Below are 21,309 nucleotides of genomic sequence, written 5' to 3' on the forward strand. Positions count from 1 at the left end.
TGCACATCCGAAAAAGCTCTGAAAGCCTGCCAGTACACGTATTATTAGGCATATCGGTGCTTTTACTGTGACAGGAGATGGCGGGTGCACGCATGTATAATTAAGGAATACATGCTTTGTCCCATGACAATTGCCTCTTGCCACACTTAGTATGCTTCACCGCGTATCATTGCTGTATGAGGCGAAGCTGACTTTCGAGAACCGACATTATGCAACGTGCTGTGCTTTCCGAGCTTCAAAGCCAATCACAAGGACCACAAAGGCGGAGTCAGTGCCATTGCTGAGTGCAGCAAATTCTTTCAATGAAAAACATGGCACGGAACGGCAAGAAGCTTAATAGCGAATGTCAAAGCAGCTAGGCCTAGCACTGCCGCAGAGGTGGCTTTAATTAACCACGTTTCAGACCTGCAGTCGAGGCAAACGGTCCGGAAAATGGGACGGCGAAGGGTTTTTGCATCCAAAATTTCAGACGTTCTCATACACTGACTCTATGGGGTACACGGCGGTGCAGCCAAGCCGTCCGAATTATCAGGCATCCGGAAAGTCGGTTGTTGACTGTGCGCCTCCAGCCGACGACACGGCGTCAAAGACAATTCATTACAACCCCTCTCCGTTACTCGAGTCAGCATTACCGCAACTTTCATTCCCTTTCAGTAAAATTACAACTAAATTTCTCTGATAAAAGCACGAATTCTCCGAGTTTTCCCCAGGTATTTCCAGACTATTCAAGATCCCTGAGAACTCCCGGCTGGTAGACACCCTGAACATAACACCGCTTTAACAAGCTGTGAATCTAACCTGTTTGCATAATTCTGGGTATTCGTAGCAAGCATTCCGCAATGGCTTAAGGGAGGATTGGTTGGATTTTGGGGAACAAATAAGAGCACAAACTGACAACCAACTAACCCACCAACAAGCAATACGAAATTTTCGGAGTCTCCTGCACAAACAGAGAGAGCTGACAGGTATAAATTGTCATATGAATGAATGAATGAATGAATGAATGAATGAATGGCCACATTATCACCAAACCGAGGTACCTGGGGCTACAGCCAGTTATGAGGGGGAGGGGCTTTGGGGCCCAGGGCTGCAAACCCCTGATCCTCCTTAACTAGTGATGAATGGATGAAGGATGTCTCTTCCAGTCGCGATCAGCGACTAACATGCACAAGTGCAAACAGAGGGCGCTCACAGGCGGTCGGTGTGCCGGCCAGCTGGCGTGGTGGGCCTGGCGGGCACCAGGTTGCGCTGCACCACCACCCTCCGCAGCACCTCGTCGTCCGTCAGGCCCTCGTATGGTAGGGCTCCCAGCGACAGCAGTTCCCACAGCAGCACGCCAAAGCTCCTGCAAAAGGGAGTGCGCCAGCAATGGGGAGTCTGAAAAATCAGAGCGGTGCACAGGGACACCATTCGGTGCGTACACTACACCAAGGGAAGCAGCCTGAGTAGTACCGCAGATTATTCAGTCAGAAGTAAGTACAGGGCGAATGACTTCCCCCGAATAAGCGTGGCGATGGAAAGCAGTAGTTCAGCTAGCCAAACACAGCTTTCTTTCTTTTTGTCTTCTCATCTCAAGAACTACACAATACTATGCTAAATTTATCTATGAGAATATTGTGCTTCTGACTCAAAACTTACTATAGTGCAGGCCACTTATAACGTAACTGCTTCTGCATGGGACCAGTTATGGAGCGTTTTTTTTTTTACCACCTATATATCTCCCACAGAACTCAATGTACAGGCAGACCGTTTATTGCATAGGCGCACGAAACAGAATACCGGTTATAGCGCGGTTCCTTTAAGCGCATGACGATGAAATCGGTGCGCGGAGCACGGCCTTTTCTCAGAGGCAATGAGCACAGACCGCACGGTTGCTGGGCGTGTGAACACAGAGAAGGGGGAGCGTGGACGCACGCGTAGAGACCAGCGGCGAAAAGCGAAACAAAAAGGAGAAGGGCAGGAGACTTTAGAGGAAGGAGGGCGAGTGTTTTCGTCCCTATAGCAGTGTCCAATCAGGGTGCGCACTGCATGGAGTGCGGAGTAGATGTGATAGCGGCGACAGCGCACTTTTTTTTTTTCGGTCTGTTGCATTTGAAGTGTGCTTGTCGTGATTTCGTCGTGATCTCGTCGTGTGGTGCGAGTAAGAGGCATGCCTTATCGCTGGAGACGAAGGAATGCGTTATAAGGGACATAGAAAGTGGGCTGAAGAAGGCGTCAGTGGCGGCCAAATACGGCGCTTCCGACACAACCGTGTCGACCATATACAAGAACAAGGACAAATTGCGGCAGCAACTGCAGCAAGATTCGTCTTCCCTGTCACAGAAGAGAACACAAAACGTTGAAGTATGAAGATGTAGACGCAGCGCTCTTCAGATGGTTCCGTGAAGTTAGGGCTCAGAGCATACCAGTGAGTGGCCCCATGCTGCAACAAAAAGCCAAGTCCCTTGGTGCTCTTTTAGGCCCCGACGACTTGAACCCACTTAATGGATGGATCCAGCGATTCAACGATCGCCATGGTAACAGCTGCAAAGTGGTGTGCGGTGAAAGCGGTGATGTCAACGACGAGTCCATTGTAGTCTGGCTTTGCTTAAATTTAGAAACCATGCTGTCCACGTATACAAACAGAGACGTATATACAATGCCGACGAAGCTGGCGTATTTTATAACCTTCTACCCAACCGCACTCTTACACTGAGAGGCGAAGCCCGCTCTGGCCGCAAGGCCTCAAAAGAGCGCATAACTGTGTTGTTCTGCGCTAACATGGATGGAAGCGACAAGCACCGCCTGTTTGTCATTGGAAAATCAGCGAGGCCACATTGCTTTAAGAAGCGAGCGTGTCTGCCAGTGACATACAAATCCAACAAAAAGGCGTGGATGATGCAAGACATGTTCACAAGCTGGCTTTGCAAGTTCGATGAGGACATGGTGGCAGAGAAGCAACAGGTCACGCTCATTCTCGACAATTTCATGGCCCACAACATCAAGCCAAAGTTGACTGCAGTCAAGCTGAAGTTTCTGCCTGCCAACACGACTGCAAAATGTCAGCCGCTCGACCAGGGTGTCATCGCAACCGTAAAGTCACTTTAACAAAAAATGCATCTGCAAAAGACTACTACTGAGCATGTGGCAGCAGCAGCCCCTTAAGGCACATTCACACCGAAAGCGGCGCGTCTAAGCGGCCAAGCGGATTTTCAACGCGGCGAGGCGGTGAGCGCGTACGCCTGTTCAGACCGGACAAGCTTGCCTGGCGTCCCGCGTCGCACGGAAGGCGGGGCATCTCGCAGTTTCTTTAGCAATGTCAGGGACGTGCCGCCATCTCGCGGCACTTTCTGTTTGTACGCACACTTTCGATATTTTTTTCGTCGTGCGTTGGCGCGCTCCCGTCCGCCATCTACTTCTGCAAAATGATGAGCTCAGACGAAGAAGACGAGATCGTTGGCATTTTACTCGCCCCTTGCGTAGCGCTGTTACAAATATTGAAAAGCGACAACACAAGACAAGGGCCAAAAAAAGTATAAAGCGACGACACGGTGCCGTGTCGTCGTTTTATACCTTCTTTTGTGCTTGTCTTGTGTTGCGCTCTAACAAACCTTACTATGAATCCCAACCAACTGGCCCAACTTGCCTTTTTTACGCTTTTCAAGAACATAAGCGAAAAGCCCAGAGAAATGCATTTGTTTACATTCGTTCACCAGCGCTTCCTCAGCGTCGGGCTCTGATTGGCTGCGGCCAAACCGGCCAACTTGTCCGCGCGGAAAAAATCGGTCCGGGCGCGATCCGGCCAAGCGGCCGCGTATTTTCCGCAAAGCGGAAAATCTCCGCAAAGCGGAAAATCCGCGGCCGCTTGGCCGCTTGTCCGCTCCGCCTTCGGTGTGAACGTGCCTTTAAAGTGAATTTAAGGGGTGCGATTGATTTGGTTGCCACTTCGTGGTAGTAGGTAAAAGTCACCACAATAAGCAAGTGCTTCAACAAAGCAGGCTTCGTGCGCAATGCAGAGGCTCTTGCCGCCGGTGAGCCGAGCGACAATGTTGCCGATGAGACGGTCAACGCCAACGACGTGTGGTCCGGCCTCGTTGAAAGCAAGTTTGTTTCCACCACAGACACCTTCCAAGAATATGTCGATGCCGGTGAGTCGGACCTTCCCGTCTGTGAGGAAGCGAGCATGAATGATGCGATCGTCGCAGCGGTGCATGGTAGCGCGGAGCTTGCAACCGAAGACGAGTCGGACAACAATGTCGACCCGAGGCCAGACCCAGATGTCCCGTGCAAAACGCTTTCAAATACCTCAGCAAAGTGAAGATGTACTGCGTGAAAAATAGTTTGAGTGAGAAAGCTCTTCAGTGCTTAAGCCTTGTAGAGGATGAAATTGTTCGAAGCACTGTTAAAAAAAATCTCCATATATAAATAACAGCGTTCTTCCGCTAATGCCGCACTTGTCAAATGAACTTGGTTTCTGTGCTGTGTTGCGATTGTGTTGCATGAGTACATGAGTGAAATATGTACTAAATTGTGTCTGAAAGGTGGGTGATCCGTTTGGCATAGACAAAAGCCGAAAAAAGCATGCTTTGGTTATAACGCGGTATCATTTAAAGCATGGATTTTTACAACTCCCACAACTTACGTTATAAGCAGTCTACACTGTATATCATTTTACCTGCTTCCAATCTAAGTGCTTATTCTTAGCATGAAACAGATGAATAATGGGAAGAGCACAAGTAAAAGAATTTCAAAAATATGTTTTGCGGTTTTTATATGCCAAAACATATGAATATGAAGCACCTGCCAGATAACTTGTATCTATTTCGACGGTTTCGTCAGGGTCGAACTAATGAAAGTAGACTGTGTAAGCACACTGTTATATTGAGGTTCTAAATACATTGCATCCTATAGACTAGAAGTTATAAAAAGTTTACTTCCTTAATTTTGTTATACCGAAGTTGGTTAATTCGAGGTTTCACTGCATATGGAAAAACAAAGGACCGTCTTGCCCTCAAACTTATTCAAGTACAGCATCACAGAATAAAAAAGTAATGGAGATGCAATATACGGTCCCTGAGATATCACTGCTTTCAATAGTGAGACCAGGCAAAAGTTCAATTCGATAAAACAGCCCTTGAAAGTTGCATGCACATTTCTAGGCTTAAAATGAGCTCGCAGAATAGCTACAGGTGTCTTTGTTCACGGTTTTCCCCCTGCTGCTTCTTCTGGCTTTATTTTCTGGCCTAGTTGATGCAAAAGATGTGATTGCCGAGGCTGATGCACTCAGCCACCAGGCACACATGCAACGATACATTCTCGAGCCGATGATTCAGTAGATATGTCGCCGGCAGCCTCGATGCAATCATTATTTTGTACCGTTAGTACAGAAGCTATGCCGCCAAAAGGGTCAATGTAATCGTTATTGGCAGCCTGCTTTGTCATGCTGACAAACTTTGTGGAACGCTTCCACACCCCGATCCATTGACTGAACGCTTGTAGCTTCATGCCACCCATCATGTACGATCACACAACAATTGGGCAGACTACATGAAACTATCCACGTAGAAGGCACGGCAAGTGATCGTAGAAATAGCGAAGACTCGAGAAAGTGTGTCGAACCATCGCAGTCACTGGAAAGTGGAGCAGAGCACATGATGACGGGCAGCAACGAAGCATGCAAGCAGCCACGGCAGAATACACGCAGGGCAACCGCTGGAGAAGACCACTGCATCACCGTGCTCCATAGTAAATAGCACCCACGTGTTCCCTCGCTTGCTCTAAAAGCGCGTGATTTGCCCAATTGCAGCTTCACACCTGAGACGCAAAAAACTTTATAAGCCCCAGCGAGCTCCCCAATCACAACCGAATTGTGCATCTATGAAGCTGCCGTCGCTGCCACCAAGGGCAGCAAAAAAAGCAGGAATTCACTACCGAAAACAAAACCAAGCTGTCATCAGTTGGTTAGACGGCACGAGAACGATGCTCACTCAAAGTTCAGGTTGTTCCAGCAATTGCTCGCCACTGCCACAGCTTGTTGTACATTTGATTTGAAGTACAGTAGAACCTTGTTTATATGTTTTGGGAAAAAATTCAAGAAAACATTTACTAATCAGGAAAATGTACAATCCGAAGTAATGAAAAAATTTGACAGACGCAACTGTAGTTGACGTCTACGTAATGCAAAGTGTTGCGCGAATCTAGACGGCACGAGACATAAGACGTCGACGCGTGTTGAGTTGGTGGGGCTTTGGCAGCCCGACACAAGTATAATTTCCTACTGCTCAGTGTTTTAAGTCAGCAAAAGGAAACCGAAACGATATCGAGCTGGTGCACAATGCCGGATGCCACCGCAGCGAAATGTGACTCCCCCATCGCCTACTATTGCCTACCCACATCACTTTTTCCTACTAAAAGCATGCAGCATGCATCCAATGGCACTACACCCCAAACACTGTAGACATATAGCTGAAGAAGCATATCGCAATAGGGTTGGCAGTGATAACTATGAATGCAGTGTGCGGCAAGCTGGGATGAGACTTGCTGGTGCATGAATACGAAACTGAGTGCATGCCGACATTTTCACGTGAGACATGCCGGTGAGTATTGTGGTGAAGCTGCCACGGCTACTGTTGTTCATCGCACGTGCCTCGCTCCTTTTCTTGTTTGCACGGGATCTAGCAGCCAGAAAACGTATCACATGATCGCAGTTTGCCGATGTACTGAACGTTGGTGCCGAAGAGGGCATGTTTTCCGGAAACATATGAACCGGCAAAAAAAATTTTTTTTTGTTCTCAATAGCGAATGTTGGCGCCAGCAAATCTTACGTAACGGGATCGTATGAACGAGGTTCTACAACTGTTTCGTGCTGAATCAGGCACTGATAATTACACAAAAGTAGTTTGTAACATACGAGCCAAATATGCAGTTTTCTAAAGATTGCATGCAAGTGGAGGTTAAAACGACTAGCAGAGACAGTGGCCACTGACCAGACGTTGGCCTCTTTGCTGAGTTCCCGGGCCTCCAGGGCCAGGTCGGTGCAGTGCAGGGATTCCGGGGCAGTCCACCGCAGTGGCACAGCCACCTCACCCACCAGGTGGTAGTCCTCCTGCGAGAGGGACATGGTAACGGGTGCAACTGGTTTCTTAGAGTCACAGGTGAGTGACCGAGACCAAACGTGACGTAGCGCATACACACTACGCCACATTGGTGTGAACAATGCCTATACTTCGAATCACTGGAGCAGTCAATGTAACCGGACGCGGCAAACGCAGTACGAGGCGCCCGACGTTGAGATGGCTCTTGCTCTGTCTGTGCATTCATCGCACCGATTGTCGCAGTAAAAAAATTTTGCAGTTTCGCCCGAAAAGCGAAGCATCGATTGCGATAGAAAATTAGTAGATAACTATACAAAGCAAGGATAGTAGTTTTATCGGCCATATGAACTTGTATACATTTGCTTACGAACTAAGTTAGCAAGTATGGTGTCACGCACGCACAGGTAAACATGAACTCATCTCACTCAATGACCACGGAAACTCGCTGAAAAACGCTGGAGTGAGGAATCGCGGCAGTTGCAGTGAGCGAATTGACCTTCGTATAGCTCTCGCTTCAACAGGAACGAAACGTAGAACGGATATCACATACGAAGCTACCAGCACTATGCGCGCTCTAAGAACATCGCAGATCGCTTTGAAGACAAGGCCCATGCGGGCACGCACTTTGGCCACGTCACAGATCGCTTTCAAGATAAGGCGCCCGTATGGCTGCGCAGTAAGCAGCAGCCGCCAGGAAAGAAACCCCCCCCCGCCCCACATTCCGCTTCATCCCTGTCCTCGTGCGTGAGAGGAGAGGGCACGCATCCGCGCCTCCTTTCTCGCTCGCGCACGGAAGATTGAGCCGTGTTTGCTGGCTAACCCTCCCACGCTTTCTCTCGTACATACAGCATACGGCGCACGGCAACGATTTTATCGCCCTTGAGCTTTATACAGAAACTCACAGGAGAGAAGCGACATGCAACAGAGGCGTTGGCCATGACTGACCAGGCGGAAACACATCTCTCCAGTCATCATCATCGCCATCATCAGCCTGGTTACGCCCACTGCAGGGCAAAGGCCTCTCCCATACTTCTCCAACAACCCCGGTCATGTACTAATTGTGGCCATGTCGTCCCTGCAAACTTCTTAATCTCATCCACCCACCTTACTTTCTGCCGCCCCCTGCTACGCTTCCCTTCCTTTGGAATCCACTCCGTAACGCTTAATGACCATCGGTTATCTTCCCTCCTCATTAGATGTCCTGCTCATGCCCATTTCTTTTTTTTTTTTTTTTTCAACTAAGATGTCATTAACTCGCGTTTGTTCCCTCACCCAATCTGCTCTTTTCTTATCCCTTAACGTTACACCCATCATTCTTCTTTCCATAGCTCGTTGCGTCGTCCTCAACATGAGTAGAACCCTTTTCGTAAGCCTCCAGGTTTCTGCCCCATAGGTGATTACTGGTAAGACACAGCTGTTGCACACTTTTCTCTTGAGGGATAATGGCAACCTGCTGTTCATGATCTGAGAATGCCTGCCAAACGCACCCCAGCCCATTCTTATTCTTCTGATTATTTCAGTCTCATGATCCGGATCCGCCGTCACTACCTGTCCTAAGTAGATGAATTCCCTTACCACTTCCAGTGCCTCACTACCTATTGTAAATTGCTATTCTCTTCCGAGACTGTTAAACATTGCTTTAGCTCTCTGCAGATTAATTTTTAGACCCGCCCTTCTGCTTTGCCTCTCCAAGTCAGTGAGCACGCATTGCAATTAGTCCCCTGAGTTACTAAGCAAGGCAATATCATCAGTGAATCACAAGTTACTAAGGTATTCTCCATTAACTTTTATCCCTCCTTAACTTATCTCTCCAGTCAGGCCTAAACAAAGGGCTACAGATGGAAAAAACAAAGCTGCACAGCCCCACGTGGCGACGCACTAGCACTCTCCCCATCCACGATGGCGCAGAGTTCGAATTATCGGTGGCAGTGTGCATTTCAGTGTGAATTGGCAAGATGTGTTACATATTGCTTTCAATACATTGCTGGACAGACCTCGGCGGCTACTTCAAATTATCCGAAATTTCGAAATAATGAGTTGTGAATTAACAAGCTTTTAGACTATGTGAATGACGAGCGTAAGCAACTGTATAAACAGTTGTTAGTGTACAAAGTCCTTTTTTTCTAGTTTTTTATGCGAGTGTACGTGTTTGTGCGACATTTGCAGTGCAACATTATACTATACAGTTACTAATAGGAAAGAATTGTCAAGGACATGCGCATAGTGTGGCCATAGCCCTCTATAGTGCACCTATGTAAACAGCCAAAACAATATACAAAAGATCAACTTAGTGCACTTCCTTTTTTTGCTCACCATGCAAGTGCTTCATCGTTCTGCGGCAGTGTGCCCAACACCCACCTTGTAAGCTTGCAGGGAGGTGCCATAGTCACCGACCTTGACGACCTGGTTCCGATCAATGACACAGCTGCGGGCTGCCAGGTCACTGCACCACAGATCAACCACGGGTGGACAGGGTTTAACACCTGATAGTGTAGGGCTCCAGACTGACTATGTGTTGCAATATATAAAGCCAATTTTTTTTTGTAATGAGTTTACTAAATTGAAGTACGGTGGTGGACAATCTATGTGCAGATTAAAACCATCTCTAAGCCTGCTTGTTTATGGCAGGCATGTGAAAGCGGTTTCACATTCAGCCACAATGTAAGTTTCGGTATAGGCTTTGGCTCAAACATGGATCTGGAGTAAGATTCGAGCCAATTTTCTAGCCGAAAAAGTAGCCACAACACATTGGCCATACAAATGCCCACGAATGTGCAGCAATGAAGATCTCTTGACAGGTACAGATCTCTCGAAACAGTACAATATTCTTCTGTGAAGTGTAAAACAACCTTACCGTAGAGAAGCTCCATCACCTCAAGAAATCTGTTCGAATGTGTGAAGCATTGCATTTACTAGGTAATGGTTTGCACCACTGTTCAATGTGGTGCATGAAGTGCTCACAGAGTGCTCTAATCTCAACAAAGCAAAAGCTGGCTAGCTTATGAGAAGATGGCAAGGCGACAGCTGCGATGCCATTTTTTTCTAAGAGTGCTTTTTTTTTCATTACAGATATGAATAATGTAGAGCGACTATCAACCAAGTGAGGTTCTTTAATGTGGACATAAATCCGTGCACTTTGGTGTTCTTGCATTCACAATCTGCATCCAAATGTAACCGCTCATGCGCACTGGTAGAATGTCACAGCAGCCAAGCCGCCACTGTATGTACCCGCCACAAACCTACAGAATGTTTTACAACCATGGTAATTAGCACTGGTCATGACGACAATACTGCACGCTACAGTGATAAGCAAAATACAAATGACTTCTCTCCGTTAGAGAAAGGCAACTGTAAAGCCACAACAAGGAGCAAAAGCTTTACCAACAGAGTTTTCGCTTGTCCGTACACACACTACCATGTACGGAATACAGGGTTGCGGAGTCCCAGACAGCAGTAACAATGCGGGTAGCATCATCTCGAGAGGCTTTGTCCAAGAAATTATCTTGTTATGTGGCTGTTCTCGTTGAAGGTAAACAAAAAAAGAGAAAAATGCTAACAATTACATCGCTGCCAACTCTTTGCACCAGCAGCTAACTATAATATGGTTGGTTGCCGCAATTATAGCTCAGTATCCGCAATGTTTGAACTCTGTGCTGCAAGATGGCACCACCAATGAAGCCACTCACGCAAATGTCTTTGGTAACCTGGTATTCCATAAATTTCAATACAATTACGGACAGGACGGAGATAATTTTCCTTTCGCAAGATTTTGACACATCGGCACCTACAAGCGACACCATTCCTGGCACAATACCAAGAACACTGTCTTAGCATTGCGCGAGTAACGCTAGCGGGTTCAACTAGACCCGCAAAATCTCGTGAACGTGAAAGTATCTCCGAAACTGACTGCTCAAGAATACTGCCCCAGATGTGAACACTACTCTTTCTGTCACATCCTTTAACTTATACCGTGCTTTTATTGTCGTCAGGTCACCTTATCATCCACAGCTTCACCATTGCCCTTAGGGTGAAGAAAAATAAAACTTTGCCCCCAAGTGCTAGCTAGCACTGGAATTCGCACCCATGTCATTACAGCAATGTTGGGTACACTAACCCACTGGGCTATCATGTGACAACAGCCCTGGGCAATTACTGCAAGGTTTTGCGTTCTACACAAGCTATGAGAGCAGTGGTGCTTGTGCGTGTATTTCAGAGGCCAGAACAAGCAATTGTGTACTGACACAAGGAAAACTGCACGAGGATGACAATGTGATTCTTCTCTTCATTTCTTTGGCTAGCGTTTCCGTGCCTGCACTAACACCACCAAGTGGCAACATAGTAGATAACAAGGATCACTCAAACAAATGGCAACAAAGGCATACATATCACAGAATGTGTGGCAAACTGCATTGCCAGCATTTACACACTGCAGTGGACAAAATAAATGCAAATGTAAAGGTTGAAGCAAGCACTTCGTAAGGAGGATAACTGGAGATGGCGACTTCATGAAAATGCGTATCCAGTAGATAAAGATGCTGTAGGCCTGAAAAAGTAAGCATGCGAGCCAAGATCACACCACAATGACATGTGACAGAAGTGAAAATGATAGAATACTCTAGCTAGCCCTACCTTTTTCATGCTCCATTAACTTGTCCACAATGGTACACAGGCACATACATGCAGCCTGATAATAAATGATGCACTACAGTCGAACCTCAATAGAATGAACACGGATATAACGAAGTCAATCTAAAATGTGTTTTGTCATTACCATCATGTAGCAATTATATTATGCTCATAACAAATAACAGCTATAACGAAGGGTTATAGCACTGGATCCGAGTTCATCATAACAAGGTTTGACTGTGCCATTAACCGTTCACAGACACAATCTAAGCATGAAATCTAGGAATGCTGCACCTCGTGCTCACAGGCAACAGAGCATGAGCAAGGCCGGAATAGAACATGTAAGCACCAGCCTGTAGCCACAATTCATCGCCCCGACCACCGCAGTTCAAAAGGTACCGCACCTGCAAGCCCGCACGCATTGCAATGGGTCACTCACACGTGGACGAAGCTGTGCCTGTGCATGTGGTCCAGGGCAGAGGCGATGGCACAGGCCGCCTGCAAGGGAATCGGACCCTGCAGGAAGGGCTCGGCCTCGGGGCGCTTGCTCAGGAGGAACGCCTTCAAGTCCTGCACACGTGGAGGAGGGACAGTCAATTTAGACTGGAAAGTCACTCTCACATACAGCAGAGAAAGATACATTGAATCAAGCTTGCATTCTTTATTTCATGCCCAAGTGAAGACGGACAGTGTCCGTATCACATTGTAGATTCCTTAATATTCTCGCATTTCCGGGCTAGTTTTTCGCACAGGAAATGTCTGCAAAAGTCATCAAACCGAATCACGATTGCTTTCTAATGCAATTTAATACACTTCTTTAGGGGCATGCAACTATTTTTAATTTCTAATAGGAATCAAATAGACTGTCATTTGATTTGAGATTCTTTTTATAGTTGAAGTTCTTGAATACAGTAGACCCCCATTAATTTGACTCTGGTTAATTCAATATTTCGTTTAAGTCAAGCCTGACCCAAGGTCCTGGCCGGCGCTCATGCATTTCTATAGGTCCAAACTTTGGTTATTTCGATCCTCAAATTGGCCTTTGCGGATAATTCAACATTGGACATTCAGCAGACACATGCCTCACCACTATGGTGACCCCTGTAGTGGCGCTGTGTTTGCCTTGGCGGAGCTTAGGGGACAGTGAATGCGTTGTATACACGTCGTATCCAATCAAACGTGATATCCGATCAAAATGCATCTTTTCAACCTGCCCTAGGAAGCTTTTCAAGCAATAACTGCAGCTCAGAATGTCATGATCATACCTGCCAACCTGGCGAGATCACAAATCGGGATACTTTTTATTCGCGCCAAAGGGGGGGGGGGGGGGGGGATTCGCTGTTTCAACTCCCGGTGGGACCAGGGGGAAGGGGGGGGGGTGTTTCGTTTAAACTTCCAGGCTGTGTTCGTTGAGTCCTTTTGCAGGGACCTTGCAGTAGCAGACTTCGCTCACTTCAAAAATTTGTTGTCAGAGTAGCTTTGCTCAAAACATGGTCCACTACTCTTGGTCCACATGGCTCTTCACTAGCAGCAAGTGTTGGAGGGTTGTGTAGCACATTGATGAGCAAAATTCAGTCCTAGTCTTTCGCACCGTGCTAAAGATCCTCTCACACTCTGCGTTGCTATGCGGTATCACGAGTAAATCCAGCATCACCTTAGCAACTCGGTGAAACATGTTTTCCATCAGTGTTTTTCATTTTGCCAACCATAGACCACTGCATGTCCCACCTTTCTACATTCAGAATGTCTGGAAGACTGTACGCCTGTAGTGTGGCAAATTCAGCTTCGAGAGCAGCTAAAGCGTCTTCAGCAGATTCATCGGAATCTCAGGGCAGCAGCTGAGGGAAACTCTGAATAAAGAAACGAAGACTCGAGAGCGATGCCTGTGAAATAAATTTCAGGTTGGCCACCTCCACATTCTTCAGAGTTGCATCCACATCCAGAACGCTTCGCCTTGTCGCATTTCAGAAACATTTTCCGGTGAAGAGGCCCAACATGGTCGCTGACACTAAGGGGTAGGTTGTGTTCGGTGAGGAATCCCGTAAACAGGCAATCCATACGTATGACACTGTCATTGCAGTTGTTCCAGAGAAAGTTCACTACGTTGTCTTGCTGCTCATCGGTGCGAACATAGCTTTGACGCTTCGCCATAGAAACGTGCAGGTTGAAGTCGCCTTTGCCACCGTGAAGCACGCTGACATCGCATCCACACGTTGTATAAAATGCAAAATGTTCTCCTTGATGTCACAAAGCACGGAAATTCAGAAGTGTAAGATCGCAAGAACTTCTGCAAATACCTTTTCTTTGGCTTTGATAGTGCCATGGCATCAAGCACACGAGGTTTCTAACTTCACATGGTGCACCGCACACACGGCCTAGCCAACACTAATCATACACACAAGCAGCAGCAACAAGATGCACCATGGAGGAAGGCATGCATGAAATGCAAGAGCTACATTGGCTCTCGCTTTGGTCGGCTTTACTGGGCACCGTAGTTGGCTGCTTAGTCGATGATACCGATGGTGCTGGTGCGGCCGTTGTTGGCGATGCTGAACGATTATGATGTGGCTGTAGATTCCGCGGTGCCGGTTTCGTAAAAATCATTATTGCGTGAACAGAGACCCCTTTTCGGGAGATATAAGACAGTGATCGTACAATCAGAAAGTTCAGTAAAAAATCGGGAGTCTCCCGGGCGAATCGGGAGGGTTGGCAGGTATGCTTGATTATGGCATTTACCCGATTCTAGCACCTGCCTTCTAAATTTTTTTTTTCCCAGAAAAATTGGACCGAAAGTCACCTGCGTGGTGCAATCAGATACAAAACCAAAACAACCTCCACAGCATTTGTATGCTTTACCGCATAACACAAATGTACTGCGGCGAAACTGACATGAAAAACCGTGCAGCAATGCCAACTTTAGGAAGCTGGCCACCATTTTGCAACAATTTTCTGGCTAAAAATCAGGTGTCTACTTTGTTCAGGAGCTTTATTGCATTTTCTGTGTTAGTTTTCTACTTCTAACACATAGAAAGTGAGTGGACATATGATTCAGGGGCGTGTTAGACTGGCAAATGCTGCCAAATTAATCGACAGTGAGATTTGCCATTTTTTATGCATCTTATTTCATTCGACCCGGAGGATGATTTCACCATTTAGTCGGTTCCGTCCTGGTCAAATTAACAGAAGTCAAGTGTACTAGTTCAGTTCACTTTTCACTTCACATTGTTGGCATTAGTGGTGTCAAATAATGTAAATGAGCCTTCTGCTACAAACGGAGTCTATGCAACCCTTATAGTACAGTGCAGTCCACTTATAACGATACCACATATAACGATATATCGGTTATAACGATGGGTCGACATGAGAGTGTCATTTTATGCATTAGGTCTATGGGGAAAAAAACCATTTATAACGATAGGTTATTCACCGCATATCGGATATAACGATCAAAATTTTGCAGTCTGGACGGCGTTTTCCGTGCCAAATAATCGTAACGTTTGCGTTGCTTAGTTCCCTGAAACGAACGATGTCGAGACGAGGCGATGTTTACCTCCGTAAGTTCGTATCTGCCGCCATTACCGCGCAGCGCGTCTCGCCCCGCCCGCGCACGAGTAGGCGCAGCCAACGTTGGCGCAGCGCGCCACAAGATGGCGCTAGCTGCTTCATGCGCGTCGGCCACAGTCTCTCCGAAAGAGAGAGAAAGAAAAAAAGAAGCGACAAGCAAAGCGGCGCGGTGGCGCCCGTCCCACATCTCTCTCGCGATAGCAGGCTGACGCCACCGAAGCAGCGTGCAACCAACGGTTCAACCCAGTTCGAAGATGGCGCCGACAAAGCGGAAAGCTGTGTCGCTTGACACGAAGATGGATATTTTGCAGGACTCTCGATGCGGCTTCAAGGTGAGCGCCCTCGTGAAGAAGTATGAGCTCGTCCAGTTAACGATATCAACCATCTTGAAAACCGGGAGCACCGCGATTGTGAAGGCAGGAGCTATCAGCGGCCATTCCGATCAGCGGAAAAGGGGTTAGAGACCCCTTGTACGCCGATGTTGAAGAGGCGCTTTACCAGTGGTTCATCACCAATGGCTTAAAGAAGGCGGGCTTTCTGCGTAAGGGCGAACTTCCCCAACCCGCTGAGACCGACCCGGTGGAAGTCGCTGACATAACCGAGCTCTGGGAGCTCGTTCCTACTGGTGACACAGGTGGTGTGTCGAAGGAGGAGTTTTTGACTGCAGACAGTGCTGCCTCGTTCTGCGATGAGGTCACCGACGAGGCGATCGCCGAAGATGTGCTGTCTCGACAGACGCAAAGTTGTGCTACGGTGGTGACGGCATCAGCGACAGTGACAACGAGAGCGACAGTGGCTCCTTGACCTCGACCACGATGTCCACGCAAAGTGCACTGTCGTCGATCGACTCCTTAATTGATTTTATGCATGCTAAAGGATTGCCGCCAGTGTTCGCGCAGCAGCTGGAATCCATGCACACCGCGGTTGTGAAGCTGAAGCTGCCGCAAAAGCAAGTGCAGATTTCGGACTATTTCGGTGCGCCTAATCCTTGACACGGTCATTGGCGCTAGAAATAAAGTTTGTTTTTCACGGCCTACTGTATACATCATCTATTCTTTAGAGCAAGTAGCGAATTCGAGTTCAGAGCTGCAAAGGTAAAGAGCGCAAACGCGTTTTAAAAAAAATTTTTTTTTTTTATAACTGCAGTCCAGATATAGCGATCATTGGTTATAACGATCATATTTTTCGTCTTTATTGATATCGTTATAAGTGGACTGCACTGTATTACCCTTTGTTTAGAAATTCCAAATGTGCAATTTGAAAGACTTCATTTTTTTAAATAATGAAATTTGATTACAACATTTCACTATTTGCACATCCCTAGTTTTTATCGGTAAAAACATAATCAGTGCTGAGCAGACTCTGTTAAATCTACAACACCTCACACAGCTAGTGCCGTAATTTCAAGATGTTATCACGGCCTGTCTAATATTTTGCTTAGCTGCTGGTGTACGAAGACCAAAGCCTTCCTAATAGCACTAACACATTTAACATTCCAGAAACTCAATCTATCGGTCAAGCTGAACTTAGTAGCTACATCAGTGCCCCTTCCGCAATAATGTACAAGGGTCTTATTACCGACAGTTCTGTTACACGCACATTCGCACGAAGCAATCCAGCTCCTGTAAAGTGATGTTTGAATGCAATGAACATGATGCGCAAAAGGTGTGAATTACCATGACTGCAGACTCACCATGACTGAGTCCTCCAGGATGAGTAAGAACGGGTCTGACTCGAGGCAGCGACCAAGCAGCTGAAGAAGATGTGGGTGCCGCAGAAGCCTGCACATTTCCACCACAAAAAAAAAATAATTAAAGGGCTCATTGCCAATCATATTTTACTTAAAAGCCACTTGCAACAATACTTTTTACATTAAATTCTTAGTTTGAGATAGCATAAAAATACAGCAGCCTATGTGGAAAATTTTACGTTTGAAATATGAGTGAATATGAGTGAATGCATCACGAAAAGCTAGAAAACACAGTTTTCATACCAAAACTTAAAAAATAAACATACGCTCACTGGCAATGACCCATAACTCAAGATGCTGAGAACCAGCACGACTCCTCAAAATGACCTCAGAGATTAAGCATTGCCCATAGCAAACTGAAAATCTTGATGCGGACGTGCTCCCAGCAAGTCAAGAATTAAATTATATTGCCGGCTTTGCTGTCCGCCAGATGTTCACTAGTGAGCTTTGGTTTGGAATCCGAGTCGTTTTATTCTACCAAAGTGCATCTCTGAAGGTCCACCACATGTCCAACATGTGGACCTGGCATTTTCAACCAGTTTCCAAGAGTTTTGGTTTCGCTTCTCTCGTGAAATCCCGGCAAGGGGCCCTGCCGGTGTCACTACGCAGTTATTGAAAGTCGCTCCCATGGCGTCGTCCCGCGTGGCTGCGCCGCTAGAAAACCATGCCACTCAAAACCGTGCCACTCAAAACTATGCTGCACCCGCACTTGTATTTAGTGATGAGGACTCGAGTTAAGATTCCGAAGATGACAGCAAAGCAGTTACAAGCTCTGACGGCGACAATGTTTTGAGTCAGCCTGGGAAATCCGCAGCTGTTCACCGGCGAGTTTCGTTTACACCCTTGAGTGGTCTCTTTTCTTGTGCGTGCTTGTCTGCCTATGTTTTTACAGCAGCTGAGAGTTCTAGTGATCATCTTCAGGGTGCATACTTCATAACGTTATGATGCGCTGCCACCGGCAACAAAGTAACTTCTGTTCACGCTAAGGAGGCTGCCCATAGCACATCTCGGCCAGGCACCATGGAGCAGCGCAAGACAGTTTACAACGGTGTGGGATTTCTCTCTACTCTTCTTCACTGCAGAGGTGACAAAGACAATCTGCAAAAATGCAAACAGATATGCCTGTTTCTGTAACCCACAACCTTCGCGAAGGTTGTGGGTTCGGTTCCCACCTGCGGCAAGTTGTTTTTTCATCCACTTTAATTTCCATTAATTTATCGTCTCTTTATTTCATTTATTAAGCACAAGTAATTTCCTCTATGTTGTCCTTGGTGTCAGTGTTTGTTGGCTTCTTATGATATGACAAATAAAAATCGAGCCGCTCGGTTAACCCCCTTTCTTCTCGTCCATTTGATGATGTATAATAAGGCAAAGGTTGGCGACGACAGCCAGCCAGAGGGAAAGACTTAATTTTCCAACATGAGCCAAATACACAACCTTTAATTATACACGCATGCACCCGCCGTCTCCTATCACAGTATGAGCACTGATTCGCCATATAAGTGTACTGGCAGGCCTTTAGAGCTACTTCAGACGTGCCTGTGACGATTTGAGCCCTTGGGAACAATAAAAGGCATGCATTCATTTTTTTTTGGCAGTTCATATTTCTTTACGTTTTCACAGCCCCTATGGAGTCTGAAAAATCAGGCATTGACTGTAATCTGTAAATATGTGTGAATGAATCTTGTGGAGCTTCCCACTCATGTGTTAGCTCAGTGCACATGCCCCACTGCAGGTAAGTCCTCCATTCAATTAGCTTGCTTTAATTGGAACTTCTTTTAATTCAAACAAATTTTTGGGCCCCTTTAAGTTCGAATTATTGAGGTTAGTGTGTAATTAGGTAAAGTGCACGTGAATGTCGCCACGTGAATAATTTCAACCTACGTTGTAATTGGCAATCAATCTAGTTGTCGTTTACAGCTTAGCTGTCCAACCACCTTCACAGCGTGTATTGGAGACCATTTTTTTTAAGTCTGTAAATGAGAAAAGAATGTTTTAGCAAGCTCGTGGGCGTGAGTCATGGTCCACGGTATCCTAAATCTCTCCAATAAAGCATGAATGGCACCTGCAATGCAGTATTCATTTGGGTCAAGCAAATTATTAGCCTAAAGATTAAAGTGAGCTCCTCACAACTCTTTCGTGCAATACCGTGTACTCTAGGGGTAATTTTTGTTGATCGGATTATACGTTTTTGCATGGTCCCAAGAAAGTAGTTTAATCAGGGTTCCTCACATACTCTCTCAACCTCAACTGACGAGATACCTGCAGATTTAAGGCAGCTTACGGGGACAACTAAATGAAAAATGTTCTCAGTGCACTGCACACCATGGTCGTCATAAACAAATCACAGTATGCCTGCATGCACACCTAACTTTACAGTGTACTCAATTTTGTTGTGTAATATTGATACACTGGAGATACATTTGTCCGCGTCACGTGAGGGTAGAAATAAACTATCTTGCACTCAAATAAGTTCGCAAGTGAGGCTGCAAAGCATGTTCTTAAACATCTGCATTCTCAAGTTCGAACCCCTATGAACCGGTTCAATGAACCGATTCAATCTGGTTCGAACTTTAATTTTTGCTCCGGAGCTGAACCTCCACCGTACTGGAAAATATACAAAAGCCTGAACCTCAACCTGTACCTGAAAACATTTCTGTTAGACACCCTGTGCTTTACCCACATCTCATTCCTGTAATGAAAGACCTCGTGAAGGGGGGACGCGGCCCTCGAAAACCGAAAAATCGCGAGAAAGCCGATTTTTGAAAAAACATATTTTTGGGTTGTGTCTCATAAACTACTTGTTCTGTAATTATCAGCACCTAATTCAACCGCAAAGTACAAAAATAAAACGCTACTTTTGAGGCCACCAAGGCCCACAAAACACGCGCAAATGCCGAAATGAAGTCAAACTTCGCGTGCGCGCCATTCCCTGCCCATGCGGCCTGCCCGTGCCATCTTGGTGTCGTTTTAACCGTGAATTCTTTGTCTATGTTTTGCCGCCTTGCAAAATGGCATCGTCGGGGCGGTTGAGGCGCTATTGGCGTATTTGCGCGATGCGATGCGGAGCGCTGATTGGCCGGAGCAGCGCGTTCAAATCCCGCGGGCTAAAGCGCGCCTGCCATTGGCTGCTCAGTGGGCGGCGGCGGCTGCTTCCTTTGATGCCGCGCCCGCCGCGCTCGCGTCGTTGTTGCCCCTTGCTCCGTCCGCCTAAACATGAGCTTGCGAGCTGCTCGTCGCCTTGCGCTATCTTTTAGATTATTTTCTCAGCTTATTTTTTTTTGCTAGTCATTTGCTGCACGCGATGCCGGCAAAGCCCAGGACAGTACAGATGTTCGATGCGCGGGAGCACAATATGCGTCTTGTACGAGCATCGAACTTCCGATCTTCCGTAGCGAGTGCTGACTGCATAGACGCTTTTCAGCGGCGGAACTGTGCTGCCGGCTGTCGTCAGCCGAAAATCCTACACATTGAGTGTGCCTGGAGCCGCAAGAGTTAATTAAAAGCTCCGCAGAAGCTTTCTAATAAAAAAACACGTGTTCAACTTTTAAGCCCGTTTTCTCGGAATAGATTTTTTCGCTAGTAGTGGTGCCAGGGAAGACGATAGCTCAAGAACCGCTATTCAGATTTGTATGCCGTTTTTTTATTCTGTCCCTGCATGACTTTGCCAGGGGGTAACAGGCTTCTTTTTTTGAAAGCTGGTGCAGTTAAATTAAAGAAAAGGCCTCTTTAGCCCCCTGGGATATCTATCAAGGGATCATCACAGTGAATTTCAGCTTCCTACGATGTCCTGGCATTTCTCCAGGCTTTTCCTCAGGCATATACATGAACCACCTAGTTAGACCTCAATAACTCTGGAACTAATAAACACATCTTCATGAAACTTTGCAGTTCCTCATAGTTCGGGGGTGTGAACGTACCCCGAAAGTTTCATCCGGATATCCTAAAAAATAAAAAAGTTCAGTCTCGAGGGTAGCCTCCCGCCTTAAACTGTACGCGCTTAAACAGTAGTTTCGTTTTAAAAGTAGCAGTCAAATCCCTGACTGAGCAGCCATTGTACATAATGCGTTTTGTATCCGCATAAACCGTAACAGCTTATTGCATACATATCAGTTAACGGTTAACACGTTGTGTTTCCACTTTTCGCAGTGAATCATGGCGGTGTGTCATCCCCATCGGACGGCCCGGCAGAACAAGCCTCAGAGATCGGAACAACGGCCTTCAAGCGCCCTGTTCGTTTGCGTGTGAAGCCACATCATTTCAGCGCCATGCCAGAGAGCATTGTCGCGTAATGCA

General features: G+C 46.7%; 1 protein-coding gene across 2 annotated transcripts in view; it reads right to left on the minus strand.

Annotated features, from left to right (window-relative positions):
- Nucleotides 1-21,309, minus strand: part of LOC126526339 (uncharacterized) — a 91,184-nt gene that overhangs the window by 39,359 nt on the left and 30,516 nt on the right. For both annotated transcript variants that reach the window (XM_072289695.1, XM_050174239.3), the window contains exons 7-11: nt 16,957-17,044; nt 12,139-12,269; nt 9,432-9,516; nt 6,966-7,084; nt 1,193-1,345 (exon numbers count right to left, since the gene is read on the minus strand). In XM_072289695.1, coding sequence (XP_072145796.1) covers nt 1,193-1,345; nt 6,966-7,084; nt 9,432-9,516; nt 12,139-12,269; nt 16,957-17,044 — 576 coding nt within the window. The remainder of the gene's footprint in view (nt 1-1,192; nt 1,346-6,965; nt 7,085-9,431; nt 9,517-12,138; nt 12,270-16,956; nt 17,045-21,309) is intronic.

This window comes from Dermacentor andersoni, chromosome 8 (assembly GCF_023375885.2).
Source record: "Dermacentor andersoni chromosome 8, qqDerAnde1_hic_scaffold, whole genome shotgun sequence".
Classification (NCBI taxonomy): domain Eukaryota; kingdom Metazoa; phylum Arthropoda; class Arachnida; order Ixodida; family Ixodidae; genus Dermacentor; species Dermacentor andersoni.